Genomic DNA, 25702 nt, shown 5'->3' with positions numbered 1-25702 from the left:
CATTTATGGGGTGCTTTTCATCCTAAAAGATCCTAACACATTTCAAAAACTGAAATTGTCTATGTACAGCACTGCTGACGTGCAGCCACCTCCGGGGTATGGAATAGCAACCAGGTAGCACAAAGCAAGCCACATAACTTTACTGGGAAAATATGTATAAACGTTCACCACACTAGGCATGTACTCGGGGCAGCTAGCCCCTCTTGCTGCTCCCACCTCAACAGCTATCCTCTAGTTTTAGTGCATTAGTTCGACGACAGCTAGCGGGGTATGTCTCCTCGAGGTGCAATTTATACCAAAGTGCAGATATACCCCATGAAACCCAGAGTGCAGATCACAGCACACATGTAAGAGAAGTTGTTAACCTTAGCTGGTTTTTGTACTGCTCTTCTCCTCGTTCAGCCTGTCTCCGTAGTGCAAGCTCTTTTTCTTGAAGCTGCTGCTGCCGTAATAACTGCCCTTTCAGCCTCTGCTGGTGTAGAGATTCCTGATGTTCCCTTAGCTGTTTGGCTTCTTCAGCTCTTCGGGCAGCCAGATGCTGCTGTTCCAACTGTTCTTCATAGGCCAGTTTGTATCTTTTTGTTACTCTCTGTGTCAAGAAGTGAAAGAAAGAAACATGTTTGAATATATACACTTCTGAACCTGCCTTCTTGGGTACCTATTTCTCATCCCTATCGGAATGATTTTCCTGGTAGAACCCATATTACTAGCAATGGACATGCTAAAACCACTGATGCCAGAAAAGGAGAGGTTGGGAGGAGGGGGCAGAATTATGCAGGCAATGGACGAGATGGAGAACAACGTATAAATAGCTGTTTTGTGATCATAAAGTCAAACTTCACTCTTGAAGCTTTCATCATCTTACTTAAAGCTACACATTAAATGTTCTCATTATAATCACAGCTGCTTTTTGTTTTTTTTAAAGGGGAATCAGAATACCTGAGGTTGTGATATAAAGTTTTTCGCACGAGAAATTTGATACTGCCACAGTACTAAGATCCAATGTTGACAGGCACTTGACATATTTTAGCAACTTAAAAAAATACTGCTACTGTTGGCCGTCTGAGGCTGTCTGGAGGTAGGGTTGATCATGTGGGCAGAGTGCAGGTGAAAGAATCAAAGGTTGGTGATAAATACTGTTTATCCTATGGCTATCGCCAATACATGGCAGCATATAGTACATGTCCTCCAACCCACACTCCAAATACATCCTGTGTAATATCTGAACTAAATGCAAACTGTGCTGAACTACTCAAGCACAGTTGGGTAAACGACACAGCTTGAACGCATCACCAAATTGTCTTTTCTTTTTTTCCCCGTACATTACTAAACAATGATAGCCATGGAAGAATATCGAGATTACTGACAAAATTATAGACCCTGAGAGCTTGACTAGGTCTTAAATGAAAGACGAAACATTGTTTGCAACCAGGCACAATAGAGGCAGGTATTGCGCAATCTTCTGCCATTGCAGCCAAATTATTGCCTCATAGCCTACTACGATTCCGGTCCAGAGCACCTCAGCCAAAGTTTGTCCATCGTGCTTGAATTCTATGCTTGTTTTGTTAGATCGATAAATGCATACGGGGGCTAGGATGAGACCAACAAGTTAATTTTTGTGCTTGAGACCTGACCCAGAATGTATTTCCAGGTCTTACTGTTTCTGTTTAAAGCTCAACAAAATATGCCTTGCCCTTACTATACATTAAATTCCCTTTACTCCTCTAGGCCTGTTCATCTTACAACTAAAATGCTTTGTGAAAATATTAGCAAACACTTTGAATGAAGAGTGTTTACTGAAGTTATACCAATATCTGAAAGGGAAATGTAACTGCATTTGCTATCACAGGATGACACTTCAAATCTAATATTGTAAAGAAAGTCCCCCCCCAAAAAAACTCAAACACAAACCTTCCCCTCCCACAACCCCCAAGCTTCAGACTGGACTCAATGTGGCTTCCCTTTTGCACCTGCAGTTATTTGCAAGTGGAATTAATGTCACTTAGAAATTAACCCCCAAATTCAGAAAGCTCTTAATCGTGTGCTTAACTTTAAGCATATGCTTAGAGTCCCAGGCATTTAAGTGCTGTGTTTTAAATGTTGCCTTACTCCTCAACTGCTTGCAAATCCAAATGATACTAATTACAGCTGCAACTAATTACAGGTGCAAAGCAGGGCCTGCAGTTGACAGGTGCCAGAAAGGGTGGCCGTTGTTGAGAAGAGAATCTTGCACCTCTGAGTGAATGCGTTCACCCAGCATGTTGGCTGCTTCTTCTTTATGTTCCCGTTCTTTCCAGTCATGTTCTTCTGGTGCTTGATCCTGTTCTTCCACCAAGTGCTCAGGTTGCCCTGCCTGCTCCATTTCCTCCTCCTCAAGTTCTTTTCTGTGCTCCTCTTCAACTTGGTCCATGTGTTGCTCTTCATCTTCTCCTGCTTCTTGTTGCTGCTGAATATTCAGTTCTTTGTGAGGGTGACCCTCATTTGCTTTTCTGCTCAGTAAAGTTTCATCTTCATCTTCTCTTCTCTTGGAATTTATTTCTTCCCTTTCCTGTGGCTTCTCCTCATTCTGGGGTACCTGTGTAAAATCATATATTAATTCCATGATATTTCAGAGATGTCTCTACTTCTAGAGTCCATGACACTATAAAACATTTGCATGACTTCCATAAAGGCTTAATATTTTATAATGTTCATAAAAGAAATTGTCCACCTGTTTATTATGATCAGTGATTAGGTCTTATAATCACTCAAGGCCTCTTTCATGTAGACTTCAACATGATCTGAAGTAGCAGCTAGACATCTGTCTACCTATTTGTAGGTGTAAACAGAGTCATCTTTATTAATATGTGCATCCACATTAATTGTTGGCACAAGAGGATACAATTTATTTAGGGCACAAAATTGTGCCTGCAAAAAGTAGAAGTTGCTGAATATCTGATCCATAATTTATACTCTTCTCAGATTTGGTTATGTTCTAGAAAATGCTAAGGGTGAGATTTCCAGCCTTACTAAGGATGATCAGCACATTATTCTAAAAGTGGAGTCTTATTAAAGTGAGTGATAACTTGTGGAGTAAAATATTACTCCACATGAGTAAAGGCGGCATAAATCAACTGTGTTCTACAATAAAAATTAAGGACCAGATTCTGATGCACTTACTCGTGCTGAGTAGAATTTCACTCAATAACCAGAACCGATGGGCCTACTTCTGAAGTAAGGTACTACTCAATGTGAGCCTGGGTATCAGAATCTATTCCTTGGATCTATGCAACTAAAAAATGACAATGACATGAAATAACTCAACCCACTTTTAATCTAAAATGAAGCCCAAAATATTTATCTTCCAGTTTAAAAAAAAGGGTTTTATTTTTAGGCTTGGCAGAATTCAATTTTTATTTTTTATCATGTCAGTGGATAATATTGATGTTTATTTTAAAGCATTTTTTCAATTTTTATCAATATTTATTAAATTTTCACATTTACACAAAATGTGGGGGTTCACAAAATTTTTTAATGACAGTAGGTGCTGAGGTTCAAGAAGTTAAAGCTGGAGAACAGTTAAAACACAAATTGTTAACATCATACGTCAAAATATGTCAAAAGTAAATATGTTTAAATGAAAGTCTAACAAGTTCTCAAGCAACGTTTTTCTTTGCCTATCTGTAAATTTTGATTTTCAGCTACGGAAATATTTTTTCATCAGTTTGTGTATGTACAATGAAATCAACATTTACTGATATTTAAATCTAATTCCTCTGAGCCTATTTGTTATGATTCAGAAATATTTATTCTCAGCTTGCAGAGACACATGTAAAACAAGAGCTCATCCCCGGATTTTACATGTAAACCTGCCCTTTTTTTTTTTTTTTTTGCATGCAGCTAAGAATGTTTGAACTGTAAAATATTGCAAAGATACATTCAGATTTCTTCAGAATTTGTGTTTCTTCAGAAACAATCTGGCAAATTCAACACTAAATTGAATCTGCATTTTTCATCCAAAAAAGACTTTTTTGTTCAAAAAAGGTCATCAAGCCCTTGTTGAAAATCATCACGGAAAAAAATTGCTGCAGCAGTCAGTGATTTTCACCTCTTTTTGCTCGTCAGCTGCATTTTCCTCATGTGCTGGGAGGTCACTATTTGGAGATGTTGCTCCCGCCACTGCCGCTTCCTGTGGAACGTTTGGCTGCTCTAACTTTTCAGGTTGTCGAAAACTTGGCATTTTGTTGAGTGTGTCCTTCAGTTGTTTATATTCTTCTACCTGGGACTAAAATTGAAATATACCCATTGTACTACGCCAGACAACAATTATTATTAAAATACACACTCACTCCGGAGTGAGTTTGTTGGCAAAATAGTACATAGAATCTCTCAACCTGCAAATCAGATCAGACATCAAGATTCTAAGACTGGTTGCTTCCATGCATTAGATAGCCGTGATTTAATACATATTCCTCAATCACAGTGAACATGCAAATACAAAACACACAGGAAAATTCCTACAGTACAGAGATGGCGATTAGTTTTTCATGCCAGGCATAGGAAGAGCTGAAGGGAATGATTAAATTTTCTTTACACACTTTAAAATGAAAGAAACAGAGTGCCATGGATTGTTTCTCATCTGGTCAGTAGCAAGAGATGAAATTCTTTTTAGAAACAGTAATCAAGTTTAAAAAACAAACAGACACAAGTGATTAAAAATTCTCAGCTATCTTCAACCTTTAGAGAATTGTTACCAATAGATAAGAGTCAAGAGAAAATATTATGGGAGAAAAAAAAAATCAAGCAAGCTGGAGCAACTTTAGTGGAACACAACAAATAAAGTGACAACACTCCCACTGGTGGAAGGGAGTGAGTGGGAAGGGAAAAGATAAACTTAGAGCTGTTAAATATCCCTTCACACCCCAAAATAAGATGTCAGGGATCCACTTCTTTGCAACTGCACTGATGTTTTTCAGACCAACGGAAGACCTATTCATTTTCAGCAAGCTACCCATGCTGGACGTTCAGGCAGGATTGGGAAACTTTTCACAAGCCACTCCCCATAAAGCAGGTGTACAAGAAAAACCATTCAACTCAGAAAGCAGGATATTTTCAGAAGGGGCATCTTTCATAACCAATTACATCTATCAGATACACGAAAGGTATTGCCTAGCACTGCAGCTTACCATTTACATATAACCCCTCCACCTTCTCCTGTTCCACTTCCCCTCTCCTTGTTTTAAGGTTTATAGCTCTGTGGGGAAACAGTTAACACTATTTGGAGCTAAAACTTGCCACACAATCACTCAGCTTTAAACAACACTTAAAAATCGCTCAAAGCATTCTTTATTGTTTGAGGGGAAAGAGTGGGTTCTAAAGGCATCAGATTCTCTGTTACTTTTGTGAGGAACTATTGATTTGGGAATAAATAAAATGAAATGCTTCAAGTTATTATTTTGGTAAAAACTCCAATTTTTCTTTGGCGATTAAAAAAAAAATCCAAATGAAGGTATAGCAATTGGCTACAGTACACACCCAGTGATTGTATAGGTCCCTTTATGTATTCGATGTAATATCATAACAATCAATAGTACAGCAGACAGATATGATGCATCATATATCAATGTATAATATTGATACAAAACAAAATCCACAGTGCTACAGATTGACATGATGCAATATATGATAATAGCTCCGAAGTTAGACGCACCTCAAAGCATCTTCAAAACACTATGGCATCGATTAAAATGGTCAGGCCTAAAAGCAAAGCAGAATGTGAAGTAATTACAAGTCTGGCTTTTCTGGCGGGAGATCTTGCTTTCTCTGTGTCCCCCTGCCCTGCTTGATTCATTGGAGTCTCTGACGATACATTTTACAGAAAAGATTAAAGACAATATTAACTACAGTCCCTAGATAAAACTGGAATAAGGGTCTTAAACGTAAAAGGTTATTCTTGAATCTAAATTTTCTTTCCCCTTACCGGCCATATAGAGAGATTACTATATACAGGATATTCTTAACAGTGTTCTCAGTTCCTCCAATTCAGGACTCAAAGGTTGATGCTATACTCCACCCCACTATACAAATCACTCCATGCTAAAAGTTGTTATCTGAGATCTTAGCCTAAAGGGAATTAATATTGGTGTGAAAATAGAGTTTATAATATATATTAACTTTTCTAGCTCTTTGAGCTATAGAAATCCAGGTAAGTGGTGGTACTTTAGAGATTCAGGTCAAAATATCAATGTAGTGTTGACTGCTGACATTATCCATCCTTTTAAATATCTACCATATGTCCAACAATAATGGGGTGCCTTTTTGAGTGGTTTGTCTGAGTAGTACTGCTGTGAATCCTTTCTTCAGCAGGTCTGCAAGAAAAACTATGCAAACTGTGTTAAGTATCGCCTGTTGATTTCAGAGAATTCACAAGATGTATGAGTACTCTGTTTAATAAGATGAATGTAACATTATGTACGTGGACAGATAAAGTCTAAAAAAAAGCAAGGGTAGGTTTTGTGTTCAAGGGGACGAACCAAAGCCCAGCGAAAATCAATGAAAAGTTTCCCATTGGCTTCAGTAGACTTTGGCTAAGGCCCTAGGTGGGATTACAGGAGACCTATTTTTGAAGAGTTTAGCAAGACCCCCTGAATTTTAGCCAATAGTGGAAGAAAGATTATTGCCTGCTACTTTGAAAAATTGGCTTCCAGCACATATTGCTATCTGAAATGACATGTCTTTACTTTTTTCAATCCATGAAATACAATTATGGAAGAACATCAAAACACTGGCCTATTAGTACACAACCTACCTACAACAGTAAACAAAATTTAGGAAGGAACATACAATCCTATAGCTCCCACTCATGATTCCAAAGATTTTGATAAGTGGTTTTTTTACTTACACTAGATTCCTGTTTTCCTTCCTGATCCATTCTCTTACCATACTAACTTCCCCCAGAACTTTTCTTTTCATCATTATCCTCCTTGATCTTTTGGTAATAGTTTCCCAAGATAAGCAGACAACCTATACCTCACTATTGGGACATGTGGCTACTACTGGAATAGCTGGCTGGCTGTGTATATAGAATTTTTTAAAGCTTGTTAATGCTCCTCCTTTTTAGTGTCTCCAAAGCCCATGTGGTGTTCTATGTTCCTCCATTCACACTCTGTCTCTACTGAACCAGCTAGTCATTTCATTCCACTTGCTTTGTTATGCTAGAACATACACAAAGCTAGACCTCATAGGCTTAAGTGAACCAGTTCTTTAAATGTGATGTGTTCCTCAAGTGTCAGAACCTTGACACCTTGAGTTAACCAGAGTTCTATAGGAGAAAGAGAAAGAAAGGAAAGCCTTCTGCAGTCTATCAAACTTGGAAAGCTATCACTCTTATCAGTAATGCATATGCTCAGTTGGACCCATAATGGAGCTGCCAAAGACCAAAAAAATTATTTAATTTGCTATAATTTTCAAATTTAGCAGCAGCACTTCAAGGCATGCATTTTTCCCTGAGTGTGTAGCAAGGTGTTAACTGCAGATTCCCATGCAAAAAGCTGCATGCATAAGATTATAGTCAGCTGAGGTAAGATAAAAAAGATCCAGGAAGATTAAACAGATCTCATAAAAAGGAGAGCTGATATTTCTGTTTTCCTTTCTGACCTGTGCAGCAGCTAGTGCACTCTTGTGGTCTTCCAACGTCACTACAAGCTGGTCATGTTGGGAGAGTAAATTCTTATGCTGTTGCTACATAAAAAAGAAGAATGTTACATGTTTCATATTGTTTGTTCTGGGTTGCAACAGCTTAACCTTCAACTGAAATATATCCCCACAGATCTTTCAAATTTAAAAATCCTAACTGGGAATAACACACACTTTGATTTTTTTTTAATGTGTGTTTAATGTGGAGTTCAATATCAGAGTGGTAGCAGCAAACACCAAATTTAAAGCCAGAGTTTTGTAACCACAGTTGAAAGTTGGAGCAGATGTGGAGAGATAGGACCTGAAATGGAATGCACATCAATATTAACATTATTTACCAAAAGACACATGGCAGTTTATGAAGAAACCTTTCCTTTTGCAAATAAAACAAAACAGTCTTATAGACAGGACCATGTTGGATCATGCTCGGTATGGGCCGAGGGATGTACTGGCCACCACTTCCAGCAGCTCCCATTGGCCTGGAGCAGCAAACCGTGGCCAGTGGGAGCTGCGATTGGCCGAACCTACAGACGCGGCAGGTAAAACAAACCGGCCCGGCAGGGGCTTTCCCTGCACAAGTGGCAGAACAAGTTTGGGAACCACTGAGCTAAAGTATAGATGGCAAGAGATAAGTAATATATTTTAGTCATTTTTTTCAGAAAAGTTAAACATTTCCCTCATAACCTACCTCCAAGTTGTTGAAATAATGGCAAAGAATTTCACATACACTAGGAGGAGATTCTATTTCTAGGGAACAGAAACCAACCTTGACATCTTGTAGCTGGGTATGAATATCTTGGTGTGCTTTTCTCAGGTGTCTATTCTCCTCACGCAAATTATACAGAGATTCTATTAAAAACAAAACAGAATGCAAAGACTGAACTCAGTCAGATTTATGCTATCGTAATTTTAATACTACAAGTTTTAAAGTATTTGCTCTTAAATACCATGAAAGCCTAATTCAAGGTGATGTACAAAAAAAGGATTATTATATAAATTGCATAAAATGCCACGTAACTGCAGTAGTAAAATACATGAGATCAGTGCACAGAAATCCAAGGAGCTTGTGCTGACATTAATGTGTTGCTCTGACCCCTATACAAAAACACAACCTTAAATTTTCAAGGCCAAGTTCATTAATGCTGAGTGAGCATGAACGATGACCTCTTATGCTTGGTGTGCGTGAGTGTGCATGTACACGCATGCCCAACCCCATTCTCGGTCACACACACCGGTACTGATTTCTGTTTAAAAAGCAGTGGCAGGTGAAGAGTTTTAAGCTGTGTGGTATGACTGAGTATGGCTGCATATACCCTTTAGCTTGGAGAGTTCCTGCTCTTTCTCTTCCTGTATTTGTACATATTTCTGCTTGTGATCGCTGAATGTTCTTCTAAAGTCTTCTCCTTGTTTTCGGTGTTCCTCCTCGAGGTCTGCATGCTGTTTTTTTAATTCTTCATGTTGACTCTGCAAATGCCAAATTGAACACTGGAAGGAGTTCTGCACCTGCATATCTGGCTATTATCATCTTTGGCAATTTGTTAATTAAATCCAGATGAATAGAAAGCATTCATAACAAGAAGTTTATTATTCAAAGCCTGTACACTACAGTTCCTACTCAACACAAAATTGCCTCTGTGTCTCTGTAGCTCCCTGTTCCAGGGACTTACCATCCCCCTTGGCAGCTGTTATATCCCTCTGAGAGTTGCTGAATACACTTTCTCAGAGGCAGAAACTCTCCATTAATAATCTGGATCCACAGCAATATTAGAAGTCAATATTGTCAATGACTTGTCTGCTGTTTCTACAGCCAATATGGAATATTACCTCTACTGGAAACATCAGAAAATTCTTTACAGCATGCTCCCAAAGGTTTCTTCACATACATTATCCAGCTCCTCTGAGGTCAATGGCAAAAGTTCCATTGACTTCAGTGGTGCTGGACTGGCTAACAGTTTCCATATAAAAGACTTGCAATAGCAGAGATATCACTGTAAATCCAAGGGAACCCTTTAATCTAAAATGGTGAATAAAGTTTCTCATAAGTATGCATCAAGAGTAACCAGGAAACCCACTGGAGCTGGAAAGACTTCAAAAATGCTGGAAGGATTTAGGAGCACAACTCCCATGATTATCAATGGGACCGTGTTCCTAAATCCTGTTAGGTACTTCTGAAAATTTCCCTCAAGCACAGGATTTTCAAAAACACTAATACGCTGTCCTTACGGATGTCAGGGTGAGTTTAACTGTTGATTTCAATGGAGCAGAGTTAGGTCAATGTGGAGCACTTTTTGAAAAATCCCACCCTAAAGGCATGAGTCTATGACACTGACTCTAGTTCTTTTGCTGTAGTAACCTTAAAGGCTCATGTCATGAAGTACAAGTTTAAAACTAACCTGCATTGTGTGTTCATTCTTTTTCAAGTAAGAACTTTAAAAAACCACGCAACGTTGGCTAGCTATTGAAATTGCAATCCTACAAATAAACCCACTTTCACTGGCTAAACACGCCATTTAATTTTTTTAAGCTTCTCTTTTTCGTTACCTTCCAGGAATCTTTTGCTATGCATATAGCTGCATCTAAGATGAAAAATTACTAAACACCAGAAGACTATAATTATTAAATTACAAGATATTCGTCTAATAAAATACACTGAAGCAGAGCTAGCTGCCATTTAAAAAGGGCTATTAATTGTGTACACAAAGTTACTTGCCACTGCATATTTTAATGTACATGTTCCCCACTACATATTATATTTGCAACAAGCATAACTGAATAACGCACAAAATTCCACCTTTTTCAATGGATCTATGCATAATATCTGCATTGAAGTCATTCTATTTGATGCAAAACAATGGCAAAAGGAGTAATTATTTGATTGGTGCATCCCAACTATAAAAATTCTTGAAACTATTTCCAAAATGTATGTCAAAGTATTTATTACTTTGGACATTGAGTACAATTTCTAATATGCAAAATCTTTCCAATTTTACCTAGTGGTATGCATGTCAATGTCCTCCTCAAATAATTACGTAACTCACCAGAAAACACAGCTATTCAATACATGATGCAATCAGTTTATCCTTAAAGTACATTCATGAAAGGAAAATATCTTTTTGAAACAATACACTGACTCTTAGAGATGGGTCAAGAAAAATTAGTATGTTTATATCCCATATTGCTACCCCCCAAAAGAGGATCTCGCTGGTACCTACCTTCAACATTTGGTGTTGTACATTCAGTGTGCTATATCTGCTATTTGAATCTTGCTGAGAAATGAAAATATTAACGTTAATTAGGGACAGCAGAGTCTCATATCCTGATGCACTTTCATGTTCCTATTCTTTGTAAAGGATATTATACAGAAGCTGTAAACTAGCAATTATAATTCAGCATGGAGCCTACCTGACCTGGTCTCTCTTTGGTTCTGAAATATATCAGGGATAGCAATTCTGCAATAGGTGCAGTAGTAATGTATTTTTAATTACACTACTATTCCTCCCGCTCTTTCCTTCCCACTTTAGACCCAAAATAAACAGCAATATGCTTTCACTTATCATTACAAAGAGCTCTTTACAGACCTCCAATATATTTCCAATGACAGTCTCAGCTTTCCTCCTGGCAGCTATTGCACAAACCAAACTTTCTTGGGGATTTTAACTTACCAATCAAAAAACCACTGGTTACAAGACTCTGGCTCTGTCCAATGAGAAAAGGACAGCAGCAACAGGATTTATGGTACCTTCTTATCTCTATTTCTCTCCCTATTCAGTTTTCTCCAGTCAAGATTGGCTGATAGGAGACAGCTATTATAAAAAGAGTACCATTAACTTCAGCTACCATAGTGTAAGCGGAGGAGTGTTTTTCCAAAGTAATTCCCTAGAAAGAAACTCCCTCTCTTACTAGAACTCACATCTTTTGGATCTTTCTAACAGGGTGCATTTAACATACGTAACAAAAGTGGAATAAGTCAAGGCTATTTCAATAGGGTTTTGTAAGTCTCTTATCTTTTTGAATGATTTTAATTACATACCCTATCCTTTCCTTTGTAAATAGAGTAGTGTCATTAGTTTTTGGTACCAATTCTTTAACATTCTTTTTTTTTTTTTTTTACTTACCCTTCCTTTATTTAGTGTTTCTTGTGCTTCCAGTTTATAAACAAGAAAGTCTAGGAAATAATAATAATAAAAAAGGAGACTATTAAAGAAATATTTCACTGACAAAAAAGCTTGGGGGCCAGAGTCTGTAGGTACTCTGTGTGTGGAATTCCCATTTACAAGAAGGTATTTTGAATACAAAGTAGCTACAAAGTTGGGGAATGTTGCATTTACAGCTTTCCTGAGGAACTATAAAAACTAAGGAAATACTTTGAATTTTAAATCTGATTGCCAAAGTATTTGCATATAAAACAGTTTATACCAGTACTGTACAACGTATGCCAAGGCAAGCCTGGGACTACTGGTGGGAAACAAAATGTGTTTCAGAAGTCTTATGTACTAGATTTAAAGGCCCAATAGAGCTATTAAAAGGAAAGGGGAAGTTAAATTGTGCATTTTCTTATGAGAAGATTACACTTGAAAATCCTGTTCAGCCACAACAACACAGGAACGTCAAACAGCAAAAAACACAAAAACACTTCCCACCCCCTTTTCATTGTGAGTTCCTTTGTACTCTTCTTTATTTTCTAACTCTGAAAAAGATGACCTGCCCTTTACAAAACTAATGATTTATTGTCCACTAGATGGCACCACAAAACCATCTAGGATTTTAGGGCAAGAAAACCCCAAACAGCTTTTAATGCTTTTTAATCTTTTGTATCAAACAAGTTACTTTAACTGAAGGGCCATGAATCGCCTAGCTAGCAGGAACTATTTTTAGGAAGAGTACAGGGTGGACTTTCATGACCTCATGCCTTAAAATTTCAACCAAGGAATTTACACGATGAAAAATAAGTTAGAAAAGTTAACAAAAGTATTGTACTCTTAAAACTTTTGCAGAGGGTGCCTTTTTAAAAAGAAGAACATGTATTATTTGCATAATCAAACACAGCATATGTCCAGTACTGTGTTATTCAAGGACATTTAACTAAGATCCAGATTCACAAATCATCTCTATTCAGGACAGGCGTTTTAAGCATGTACTTAACTTTAAACACACAAGTTTCTGAATCGGGGCCTGAGTACTTTATGACATGCATGAAATGGAGGGGTTTTTTTGTTTTTGTTTTTAAATATCCAATAAAAGGACTTGTGCACATATTTATATCATAGAAATTCAATATGCTGTGTCTAGCAACCTGTCTATAGCAGTGGACCTACCAGTGAATTACAGGGATCCATAATTTATAAAATTAACATATATAACTGAGAAAAATGAAAAACAAGAGTTTACCTTCTTTTGCTTTCTTATGTTCAAGCCTTTCCTTCTGTAAAGACTTTTCTAATCTTGACCTGTGCTCATAGACAACTGAAAAGAGAAAGATTTGAACATAGTAATTCACTTTACAGATAACAGAAAGGGGAACAATACATAACAAATAGTATTGGTGCAGAATGCACAAGGACAATCCAAAGTCAATTACACCAACTGAGAATCTGGTCCTTAAACTTTAGTACTAACCATTTAATCTTTTATTTATTACTCAAATTCTGTTTGTGCTATATCTCTTTCTATCTGTGGCAAGCGAGTTATACACTCGATTTGTTTATGGGGACGGTCAATGCTGGTAGACCAAAAATTAGACCTACCAGTTTATCTTTATTTCTTTGGTACGCATGTGTGAATTTTACTATCTTTCCAATCTCTTCGGCCTTGCTTGTGAAAAAGACAACGAAATAAATCCTGCTTAGATTCCTCAAGACCAGAATTCTTGCAGCACTCCACTTGCTCACAAGAATGGAATAGGCAGGTAAAGTAGTAGGGCAGATGAGAAAGGCAGAATAGCGCAGTGGTTGGCGGGTTAGCCTTGAAGTTGGGAGACTTGGGTTCAGTTCTCTGCTCTGCCACAGACGTATTGTATGACCTTGGGAAAGTCACTTAGTTGCTCTGTGTCTCAGTTTCCCATCTGTAAAATTAGGATAATAGTTCTTCCATACCTCAGTAAGGATAACTACATTGAAGACTCAAATACGGGGAGACTCAAATACGGCCATATAAGTACCCCGAAGTGGATTCAGACATAAACAATGTCTGATACAAGTGATCTCTTCTTTCTATCCCAGCCCCCAGCTGAGTGGGACATCTTGTATAAAATCTGATTGTCTTTTGGGTGCCCACTCTTAGTAAATGCATGGTGCTGATGTCTGAATCCACTTTGTTGCAGAATACATGGGCCCTGTCGTCCTTCACGGTAACACTAACTCAGAGAAGCGACCTCATTTTTTTTTTCACATTATCAGTCCAAGGTGTGAAAATCCCTAATTTAGGAGAGCATCTCAGTTCAGGAAGGGCGTCTAAGCTCCACTGATTTCAATGGGACTTAAACCTATGACTAAATTTAAGCATGTCCTTAAGTGCTTTCTTGAATAGAGGTCAAAACTTCTAAATTGCCTTTCACAGATTATATTAATTATTGCCCTACTAGCAATTAAGCACTTTAGTTAAAGATATAATTTCAACCCAAATCTCGTGTGTGTGAATTTTTTTTTCAATCCTCAGTTGTTACAAGTAATACCTACAGTTACTGTAACTGGAAATGAGATACAATTTTATCTCCATTTTTTCCTGTTTGTTTACTTTGTATATCTAACAGCATTTTGTTTGAGTCAGCTTTGCTTTTTCCTCTGGACAGTCAGTTATTTGTATGGGTCTTGCACAGAGCAACTGGGGTGAGAAAAATATTTAATATAGGAAAATATGATTTGTAAAAACCACAAAAATTGTTGCATGGTCTCAGATATATGTAATCGCTGAAATCACTTTTACTTATTTAAATTGAATGGATTAGGAATGATGCTATCTTTTTATCCTCTGGTTACTAGTTATTGTAAAAAGTGAGGCATACAGAGGTTTGTTTATGTAAGCAAGTACTGTAAGACAATATATAATAAGCAGATACTGCTTTGGGTATCAGCAGCAAAATTTTATTTATCTCAAGTGACAATAAACCAGCATCAAGACAAATCAAATCAATATATGTATTGTTTGGGGCTGTAAAATGATTTAAAAAAATTAATCATGAGATTAAAAAAATAGTTGTGATTAATTTCAGTTTTAATCGCACTATTAAACAATAATAGAATAGCATTTATTTAAATATTTTTGCATGTTTTCATCTATACTGATTTCAGTTACAACTCAGAATACAGTGCTGATGATGGGTACTGCTCAATAACGATCCAAAGAAGTACGGATCGATGCACATTCATTTAAATCATTTGAGTCAGATTCCACCAACAGAAGGTTGATTTTCTTTTTTGGTGGTTCGGGCTCTGTAGTTTCCACATTGGAGTGTTGCTCTTTTAAGACTTCTGACAACATGTTGCACACCTTGTGCCTCTCAAGATTTTGAAAGGCATGTCAGATTCTAAAACCTTGGGTTGAGTGCTGTAGCTATCTTTAGAAATCATATATTTGTTACTCCTGGGGGAATTCTGCACCAAAATAATCCAAAATTCTGTGCCAAAAATAAAAAATTCTACATATTTTATTTGTCAAAATAATGCAATATAATCACACCAGTTTCACTTATTTGGGTAATTTATTTAAACTACCATACAGAAAAAAAAATCACAATAACTGTTCAGCATTTCCTAAACACATAAAGGTTAAGTTACAAATATTTGGTAACCAATACCCTGTATTCCATTTGTAATCCTGGATTTTCATTTAAATTACATTAATTTTATTTTGGTGTTTGGTGTTTTGTAAAGTAGAATGTCACTTTAAATGGCTCAGACTTTCACACATGCAAGTTATACAGCTTTGCTAATAATTGTCCTGCATTTTTTTTTAAATGGATAAGTAAAATAGATTCTGAGCTATAATCTAACCCCACTGTGCCTCTGTGGCACAGAAAAAAAAGGGAGAAAGCACATAGCTCTTCCTAGCTGAAAATTCCATTACTGTAATTTATAATACGGCTCCTTTACGCCACTCAAGCAAGGAAAAGGAACCTTAAACAACTCTGACATCATAATCAAAAAGGCTGACAAAGGAGGTGCTGTCGTCATCATGAATAGGTCGGAATATGAACAAGAGGCTGCTAGGCAGTTCTCCAACACCACATTCTACAAGCCATTACCCTCTGATCCCACTGAGGGTTACCAAAAGAAACTACACCATCTGCTCAAGAAACTCCCTGAAAAAGCACAAGAACAAATCCGGAAAGACACACCCCTAGAACCCCGAGCAGGGGTATTCTATCTGCTACCAAGATCCATAAACCTGGAAATTCTGGACGCCCCATCATCTCAGGCATTGGCACCCTGAGAGCAGGATTGTCTGGCTATGTAGACTCCCTCCTCAGGCCCTACGCTACCAGCACTCCCAGCTACCTTCGAGACACCACTGACTTCCTGAGGAAACTACAATCCATCGGTGATCTTCCTGATAACACCATCCTGGCCACTATGGATGTAGAAGCCCTCTACACCAACATTCCACACAAAGATGGACTACAAGCCATCAAGAACACTATCCCCGATAATGTCACGGCTAACCTGGTGGCTGAACTTTGTGACTTTGTCCTCACCCATAACTATTTCACATTTGGGGACAATGTCTACCTTCAAATCAGCGGCACTGCTATGGGTACCCGCATGGCCCCACAGTATGCCAACATTTTTATGGCTGACTAGAAAAACGCTCCCTCAGTTCTCGTCCCCTAATGCCCCTACTCTACTTGCGCTACATTGATGACATCATCATCATCTGGACCCATGGAAAAGAAGCCCTTGAGGAATTCCACCATGATTTCAACAATTTCCATCCCACCATCAACCTCAGCCTGGACCAGTCCACACAAGAGATCCACTTCCTGGACACTACGGTGCTAATAAGCGATGGTCACATAAACACCACCCTATACCGGAAACCTACTGACCACTATTCCTACCTACATGCCTCCAGCTTTCACCCAGACCACACCACACGATCCATTGTCTACAGCCAAGCTCTACGATACAACCGCATTTGCTCCAATCCCTCAGACAGAGACAAACACCTACAAGATCTCTGTCAAGCATTCTCACAACTACAATACCCACCTGCTGAAGTGAAGAAACAGATTGACAGAGCCAGAAGAGTACCCAGAAGTTACCTACTACAGGACAGGCCCAACAAATAAAATAACAGAACGCCACTAGCCATCACCTTCAGCCCCCAACTAAAACCTCTCCAATGCATCATCAAGGATCTACAACCTATCCTGAAGGACGACCCATCACTCTCACAGATCTTGGGAGACAGGCCAGTCCTTGCTTACAGATAGCCCCCCAACCTGAAGCAAATACTCACCAGCAACCACACACCACACAACAAAAACACTAACCCAGGAACCTATCCTTGCAGCAAAGCCTGTTGCCTACTGTGTCCACATATCTATTCAGGGGACACCATCATAGGGCCTAATCACATCAGCCACACTATCAGAGGCTCATTCACCTGCGCATCTACCAATGTGACATATGCCATCATGTGCCAGGAATGCCCCTCTGCCATGTACATTGGCCAAACCCGACAGTCTCTACGTAAAAGAATAAATGGACACAAATCAGACGTCAAGAATTATAACATTCAAAAACCAGTCGGAGAACACTTCAATCTCTTTGGTCACTCAATTACGGACCTAAAAGTGGCAATACTTCAACAAAAAACCTTCAAAAACAGACTCCAAGGAGAGACTGCTGAATTGGAATTAATTTGCAAACTGGATACAATTATCTTAGGCTCGAATAAAGACGGGGAGTGGATGGGTCATTACACAAAGTAAAACTATTTCCCCTTGTTTATTTCCCCTCCTACTGTTCTTGTAAAGAGCTGGAAATGGCCCACCTTGATTATCACTACAAAAGGTCCCCGCCCCCCGTTCCCCGCTCTCCTGCTGGTAATATAGCTCACCTTTCCTGGTCACTCGTTACAGTCTGTATGGTAACACCCATTGTTTCATGTTCTCTGTGTATATACAAAAAGAAAAGGAGTACTTGTGGCACCTTAGAGACTAACCAATTCATTTGAGCATAAGCTTTCGTGAGCTACAGCTCACTTCACAAGTACTCCTTTTCTTTTTGCGAATACAGACTAACATAGCTGTTACTCTGAAATCTGTGTATATAAAATCTCCCCACTATATTTTCCACTGTATGCATCCGATGAAGTGAGCTCACGAAAGCTTATGCTCTAATAAATTTGTTAGTCTCTAAGGTGCCACAAGTACTCCTTTTCTTTTTACGGATACAGACTAACAGAGCTGCTACTCTGAAACCTTAATTGACTAAGAATGGGAACAATTAACTAACAATGGGAACATTAGCAGCCTGCCTGCTTAGTTGTTACATTTCTGCTCTGCCAAAGGGACAGAGCCTGCTTCATTCAGCCCTACACCTCCACACCTGGGATGCAGCAAGTACAACTGCAAGTGAGAGGGACAGAGTGAGTCTCCTTCGCTTGTTTGCACGCAGGCAGGCACCCAGCCCCATAGCCATAATGTCTCTCCACAGATGCACGCACGCACGCCCAGCCTCCCCCCATCGTAATCTGCTGTCTGCTGCCAGCTGCTCCCAGGAGACGCACGCAGGCTGCTGGAGAAGAGGTTTGTGTTCCCCACAGATTTCTGCTCCCTTATTTTTCTGAAGGGGATCCAAGAAATCTACGAGAGGTATGAATTCTGCGCCCCTACAGGGGCGCAGAAATCCCACAGGAGTAATTAGTACCTTCTTTGCATCTTGTCAAATCTGCAGTGAAAGTGTTCTTAAATCAAACATGTGCTGGGTCATCATCCAAGACTGCTATAACATGAAATATATGATGGAATACAGGTAAAACCCTGGAGCGGGAGACATACAATTCTTCCTTAAGGAGTTCAGTCACAAATTTAATTAACACATTATTTTTAATGAGTGACATCAGCATGAAAGCATGTCCTCTGGAATGGTGGTCAAAGCATGAAGGGGCATATGAATGTTTAGCATATCTGGCATGTAAATACCTTGCAACCACAGCTACAAGGGTGCCCTGCGAATGCCTGTTCTCACTTTCAGGTGACATTGTAAATAAGAAGCAGGCAGCACTATCCCCCGTAAATGTAAACAAACTTGTTTGTCTTAGCGATTGGCTGAACAAGAAGTAGGACTGAGTGAACCTGGAGGCTCTAATGTTTTACATTGTTTTGTTTTTGAGTGCAGTTATGTAAAAAAATAAAGTCTACATTTGTAAGTTGCACTTTCACAATAAAGAGATCTCATTACAGTACTTGTATGAGGTGAACTGAAAAATAATTTGTTTTTTTTACAGTGCAAATATTTATAAGCAAAAATATAAAGTGATCACTGTATACTTGATATTCTGTCTTGTAACTGAAATCAGTATATTTGAAAATGTAGAAACACGTTCAAAAATATTTATAATACATTTAAACTGGTATTCTATTATTATTTAACAGTGCAATTAAAACAGTGATTAATCACAACTGATTTTTTTAATCTAGTTAATTTATTTTGCATTAATCAATTGAATTTACTGCATTGTTCACTGTTACAATCATTCGAATAACTGTCCTGGAATTGCATCCAACTAGATGGCAATTTATGCACGTTTCCCTACACTACTTAAAGAAACTGGCAGCCTGGAAAAATAACTGTTGCCCTCTGAGGTTTATCTGAATTCATCTGCAGTCAGCCATGTGTATGCATGATCTGACAGATATGGAGCAATGGTTAACCACAATATTACTGAATTCCAAAAGATTCAACAATAAAAATTGGTTGGATTCAGGCTGGTGGTGATGTCAAGATATTATTGCTAATCTATATATTCAGATTAGTTATCTAAAATATCACTGTCGTTTTCAGACTCCATTTCACTGGTGGTATCATCAAGGCCAGTAAAAAAGATGATAATTTTCTTTAAGAGAAATGAAATAACCAGTGTTCAGTTTTTTATTCTCTGAAACATTCTTTTTATTCTAATAACTGATCAATATTTTCCTTACTTCTCCATTTAATATCCAGTATATTACAACGCTGTTTACTTTTGACCTTGTAATTTCAAATCAACACACCTTTTGGTCTAGGCAAAAACACCTGGCATTGTTTATGTTGTGGATTTCTTATTCTGTGCTATATCATCTAGTTCTTTGGTTAAATCTGAGCTAAGATAATGAATTCTCATTCTTAACTGATGTTGAAGAAATAACTCTTTGGAGTGTTCTGGAGGGTAGTTTGTTGTACACACCTGAATGAAAAAAGTTTGCTATATGTTGTTACAGGGTTCTTCCCTCATTTTTCTCCAATACCCCTGTAAGTGTTTGCAGTAAGCATTTTGCCAGCCAGTTTGACACTGAGTAATAAGCAGCTGATGCAGAGTGTGCGACTGTATTTCCCTAGGAAAACCTAATATTGCTTTGAAACCAACTGAGGTCCATAATCTCTTCAAGCATAAACTATGTGGCAAACATCTTGCAAAAGCCTCAATAGTCTGAGTAACAAAAGCATGTGTCACGTGTCATTTTTGGACTTCTGGAATAATCACTGGCTACCTCTAAATCACTTATTCTTCTTTGCAAAGCCACTATGCTGTCTTTGCCGAGGCTTCATAGCATGCTTCCATAGATGACAATGTGATTTGTGGTATGCTTCAGTGAATGCTACAGAATTCACACCAACTAATTTCTCTTTCAGTATCTTAGTCTAAGTCTGGTCACCAAAAACTACAAATCAAACTTTTCCTATTCATTATGTTTTGGTGTTCTTGTAATCCAGCCAGCATGCTAGCATGTATGCTTTGTGATATTACTGCCCTCATACTCCATAGTAAACGCTTACGGTCTACTGACAACCCATTTTCCTACAAGTAAAAATAAAAAGTTCCACATCCATTTATTGGATTTGTGCAGCCAGAAACAGAATATTGCATTGCTCTGACACAAACAAGATTCTTCTTAGTCAATAGAAGACTTCTCTTTTTCAGTTATGGGATATCTTGTGCGAAAGAGATTCTATATACTCTAGATTCAAGTCTTTTCATAGTGTGCACCACATCTTTCCAAAGGTGATCACAAGGACCCTCTCCTCCTGCATTTGTGATTGCATGACATCCCTATGGCTACTAAAGCAACTGATTAGATGGAAATGTTACATCAGGGAAGTATTATGAGTGTATATTTAGCTACCTTGGTGCAATAAGGCAGTTTGAAACAAGGAGTAGAGTCAGTACTATGTGACCAGTCAGCTTTGCATTGCAGGTCACAGTTTAAGAACCTTTGCTATGTAATAATTCTACTTCCAATTGTATTTAGACAAGTGATTTAATACCTCTTATGTATCTATACATCATGATGATATGCTCAATGCCTTGGGTACAGACAGTACACTTGTAAGGGAAAATTGCTCCATCATCAGAAATAATTAACCCTTTTAGAAGCTCAAGACTAGAGCTGTGCAAAATGTTTACAATTAAATCAAATCTGTGAAGCCAAATCCAGAGCAAGTTCACTGAAAGATTCTAGACAGTTTTTGAACCATGTCTCAGGTTTGCTCAAAACTAGGTCAGTTTTGATTTCACATCACAATTAGATTGGGAAAAAATAGCAATTTTGAGGGGCTCTCCTCTTTTGAGTTTCAGGTATGAACAAATCCCAAACTCAAACATAATCTCATGATGAAAACACAGATATATCTGAAATAGAAGGAAAATGTTCACACAAATCCCCTGTGAAGTAAAAGTGCAGTTTTACACAGCTGTGCTTAAGACAAACTGACCACACTGTGCTGAAAGACTTCTTGTTCCCTTTCCAAACCGTAACTTGCAAGGGTCCTTGCAACTTATGAAACGAATAACTGAAAATTGTAAGTTTCCAAAAAAATAGAAAATGCATTTCACCGAAGAGTGAAGTAGGTACCAAATGGCATAGTGAACCATGAACAAGAAATATCAAGTAAAGATTTGCATTTTGGCAGTTCTAAAAGAGGGCTTTACAGCCTTAAAAACTGTTCTTAATTCCTCTAACATGCATTCTGCAGACTTGTGGGCTAGTGATTTATATAGAAGTGTTTACATTTTTGCTTAGAAGCAGGATTGCTAAACAATCCTTGTCACCTACCTCTACTTTGCTATTTATCCCCTAAAGTCAAGGGCATCAGTGAAGATGAACTAATGTATCAAGAGCCACTGCAACAAAAACAATCGTATAAATGAATATTCACAAAGTCACCACCAACTAAGTTTCAGCAGAGAAAAAAAATGGAAGAACTGTAGTAATGGTTTCATCTTGGCACTAAAGATTTTGAATGTAGAATTACATTGCAAAAGGAGCAGTGCTTGTAGCATAGCAACTCATGAGAAAAATTAAAATCCGTAATGCTTTTCTCCTTCCATGCTATCAGGAGTGGAAGTAGGCTTTTCAGCAGTCAGAGGCTAAGCCATAAACACATGATTCCACAGAAATATTTTTCACTTCACTTCTTCTTCTACTTTGCCTGCTATTGTAACTTCCTCAGCAAACTTTGATTTAAAGGGTGAAAAACAACGAGGTGGGCAGAAAGAAAGGAGATAAAGAACTCAGTGGTTTGGCTCTTAGACCACACTATTTATACCTTCAATGCTCCTTTGAAAAAACAATTTAGTTGAGGAAAAAATATGCAGGGGAAAAAAACTGACTTTTTACAGGACAAATGTTCAGTTTTGATAGTAATTAAATAAGATACTGAACTTTTAGAGCCAAATACTCAGTTGGCATAAATTGGTATCTCCTTCTATACCCAGCACTATATTCTAATCTTGCTGGCCCCGAGGCTGTAAATCCAGCCTTGTCTGAGAAGCTTTTGAATCTGGACCCTCTAGAGAAAGGAGGAGATTACCTAGAGACTAAGCTAATGGTACTCCACTTCTTATGCCATGTTTAAACACGTGATCAGTCTCTCCTCTGAATCAGGATTGGCATTTCAATAATTGTTTCGGATTCTGATTATGTACAATCTACAAATTACTTATACTCTGTAGTCTTGTCAGAAGATGCTACCCAAAGCCCTGAAAGTCTAAAGCTATACTAGCAGTAAATATAAAGGGACAGAGGTTTCATTAATAGTCCTCATTTGTGACCGAGGCCGAAGTGTAAATAGTATCTGGACTCAACAATTTTGAAAATCGCTAGTCCACACTGCATGCCCTTCTCAACACCTCATTTCCCTTTTGAACATTAAAATATGTTTTTACATTCACCAATAAAGATTCACACAATTTCTTGGGAGGGGGTTGAAATATACAAGGATAATTAGAATGTTTGTTTGCCTTAATTAAGAAACGTTTATTATGTTAATATGGACAAAATGAAGAAGTTGCTCGAAGGAGATTCACAGTCAGAACTGTTGGTAATAAATCAGCAACAGCAAGTGCAGAGATGAGGTAATGTTTTGAGTGTCTCAAATGAGCAGATGTTTCAGAAGCACAAAATGTAACTGCGAAGAGCAGGGAAAGAAGAGTTAAGAAGATTTGTTTTCTCCCAGTTTATTGACTGTAACAGATTTTTTCCAGGGAAAAATAAATCCAGGGCTTTCTAAGTTCTCCAATTAAGAAAGAAATTGTAAAATGTGTTACTACATTTTCCATACTGTTCTTTTCAGAATTTGGCACAACCGAATATTAAGCCTTTCAAGTTTCTATGGTTGCTTTCCTCTTACTTTCCAAACCTCGGCCTCACCCTAGCACACTACAGATCTTATTGATCTAAAGTGGCCCCTATTACCATAGTATCTGAGAACCTCACAATCTTTAGATATTTATCCTCACAACACCCCTGTGAAGTAGTTAAGTGCTGTCATTCCTATTTTAACAGACGAAGAATTGAGACCCAGAGAGAGTGACTGCTTTGAGATCAACTCAGGAAGTGTGTGCCAGAGCAGGGAATTGAACCCAAAGTTCCTTCGGACAGCTGATTGGGAATGTTACAACAAAACAGTTTCAGTGTAAGCTGCTGCTTTGTCAAACCTGAAATGTTTCACAGAAGCATTGGTGGTTGGATCAACTTTTGTCAAATCGCAGGCAGGTTCGGATGAAAATCAGGAAAACTGCCTCATGAAAAGGGGTGAAATAACTTACTCCTCCCCTTGAGCAAGTGGGAAACAGAGGAGAAATGGTGACTGAGTCACAATTCGTTGTCTAGTGTGGTTTGCTTCTGGGGCAGAAGGCATGTAGCTACACCCTTACTCAGGACAGTATGTAAAGTTATAAGCTAGCTCTTACAGTGTGTAGAGGATCTAACCCGATCTTGGCCCAATGTTAACTTTTAGTAACTACATTCTGTGTTACTTTAATTGGCTACACTATTCTTTCTCCCTTATCCATCTTTGCTGGTGTCACTAATGGCTGCTGTATTGTACATCTAAACTGAAGTGCCTGCACATAGATGGAGTTGGTATATGCATAGCTGTTAATTCTATAAAATTACCTGCATGCTTGAAAAAAGGCACCTCGGGAATCCACAGATGACCGTATAGAAGCAAGCAGTATAGCCTCAAAGAAAAAAGCCCCAAAGCAGAACCAATATGGTCACAGAATCATAGGACCGAAAGGGACCTCGAGAGATCATCTTGTCCAGTTCCCTGCACTCATGGCAGGACTAAGCATTATCTAGACCATTCCTGACAGGTGTTTGTCTAATATGCTCTTAAAAATCTCCTCTCTATGCCATTATCTAAATCATTGATGAAGATATTGAACAGAACCAGACCCAGAACTGATCCCTGCGAGACCCCACTCGTTATGCCCTTCCAGCGTGACTGTAAACCACTGATTACTCTCTGGGAATGGTTTTCCAACCAGTTATGCACCCACCTTATGGTAGCTCCATCTAGGTTGCATTTCCCTAGTAGTTTATGAGAAGGTCATGTGAGAGGGTATCAACACCTTTACGAATTTCAAGATATACCATGTCTACCGCTTCCCCCCTATCCACAAGGCTTGTTACCCTGTCAAAGAAAGCTGTCAGGTTGGTTTGACATGATTTGTTCTTGACAAATCCATGCTGACTGTCACTTATCTTATTATCTTCTAGATTTTTGCACATTGATTGCTTAATTATTTGCTCCATTATCTTTCCGGGTACAGAAGTTAAGCTGACTGGTCTGTAATTTCCTGGGTTGTTCTTATATCCCTTTTTATAGATGGGCACTATATTTGCCCTTTTCCAGTCCTCTGGAATCTCTCCTGTCTTCCATGACTTTTCAAAGATAATTGCTAATGGCTCAGATATCTCCTCAGTCAGCAACTTGAATATTCTAGGATGTATTTCATCAGGCCCTGGTGACTTGAAGACATCTAACTTGTCTAAGTAATGTTTAACTTGTTCTTTTCCTATTTTAGCCTCTGATCCTACCTCATTTTCACTGGCATTCACTATGTTAAACGTCCAATCACCACCAACCTTCTTGGTGAAAACAGAAACAAAGAGGTCATTAAGCACCTCTGCCATTTCCGCATTTTCTGTTATTATTTCACACCTCCCCTCCATTGAGTAACGGGCTTACCCTGTCCTTGGTCTTCCTCTTGCTTCTAATGTATTTGTAGAATGTTTTCTTGTTACCCTTTTGGTCTCTAGGTAGTTTGATCTCTTTTTGGCCTTGGCCTTTCTAATTTTGTCCCTACATACTTGTGTTATTTATATTCATCCTTCGTAATTTGACCTAGTTTTCACTTCTTGTAGAACTCTCTCTTGATTTTTAGATCACTGAAGATCTCCTGGCAAAGCCAGGTGGGGTCTCTTGCCATACTTCCTATATTTCCTACGCAGTGGGATAGTTTGCTGTTGTGCCTTTAATAATGTGTCTGAAAAACTTCCAGCTGTCTTCAATTGTTTTTTCCCTTAGACTTGCTTCCCATG

The 25702-nt window shown here is 38.3% G+C and overlaps 1 protein-coding gene across 2 annotated transcripts in view; it reads right to left on the bottom strand.

Annotated features, from left to right (window-relative positions):
* The window catches only part of GOLIM4 (golgi integral membrane protein 4), a 62696-nt gene that overhangs the window by 11280 nt on the left and 25714 nt on the right, over window positions 1-25702 (bottom strand). Inside the window, exons 3-11 of one of the 2 annotated variants that reach the window (XM_074963608.1) lie at window positions 13063-13137; window positions 11790-11839; window positions 10887-10940; window positions 8988-9138; window positions 8441-8523; window positions 7636-7719; window positions 4088-4264; window positions 2234-2575; window positions 366-589 (exon numbers count right to left, since the gene is read on the bottom strand). In XM_074963608.1, coding sequence (XP_074819709.1) covers window positions 366-589; window positions 2234-2575; window positions 4088-4264; window positions 7636-7719; window positions 8441-8523; window positions 8988-9138; window positions 10887-10940; window positions 11790-11839; window positions 13063-13137 — 1240 coding nt within the window. The remainder of the gene's footprint in view (window positions 1-365; window positions 590-2233; window positions 2576-4087; window positions 4265-7635; window positions 7720-8440; window positions 8524-8987; window positions 9139-10886; window positions 10941-11789; window positions 11840-13062; window positions 13138-25702) is intronic. The other variant, XM_074963609.1, reaches the window with a different exon arrangement.

Source organism: Natator depressus, chromosome 9 (genome assembly GCF_965152275.1).
Source record: "Natator depressus isolate rNatDep1 chromosome 9, rNatDep2.hap1, whole genome shotgun sequence".
NCBI lineage: Eukaryota > Metazoa > Chordata > Testudines > Cheloniidae > Natator > Natator depressus.
This window is presented reverse-complemented; position numbering and strand designations above follow the sequence as displayed.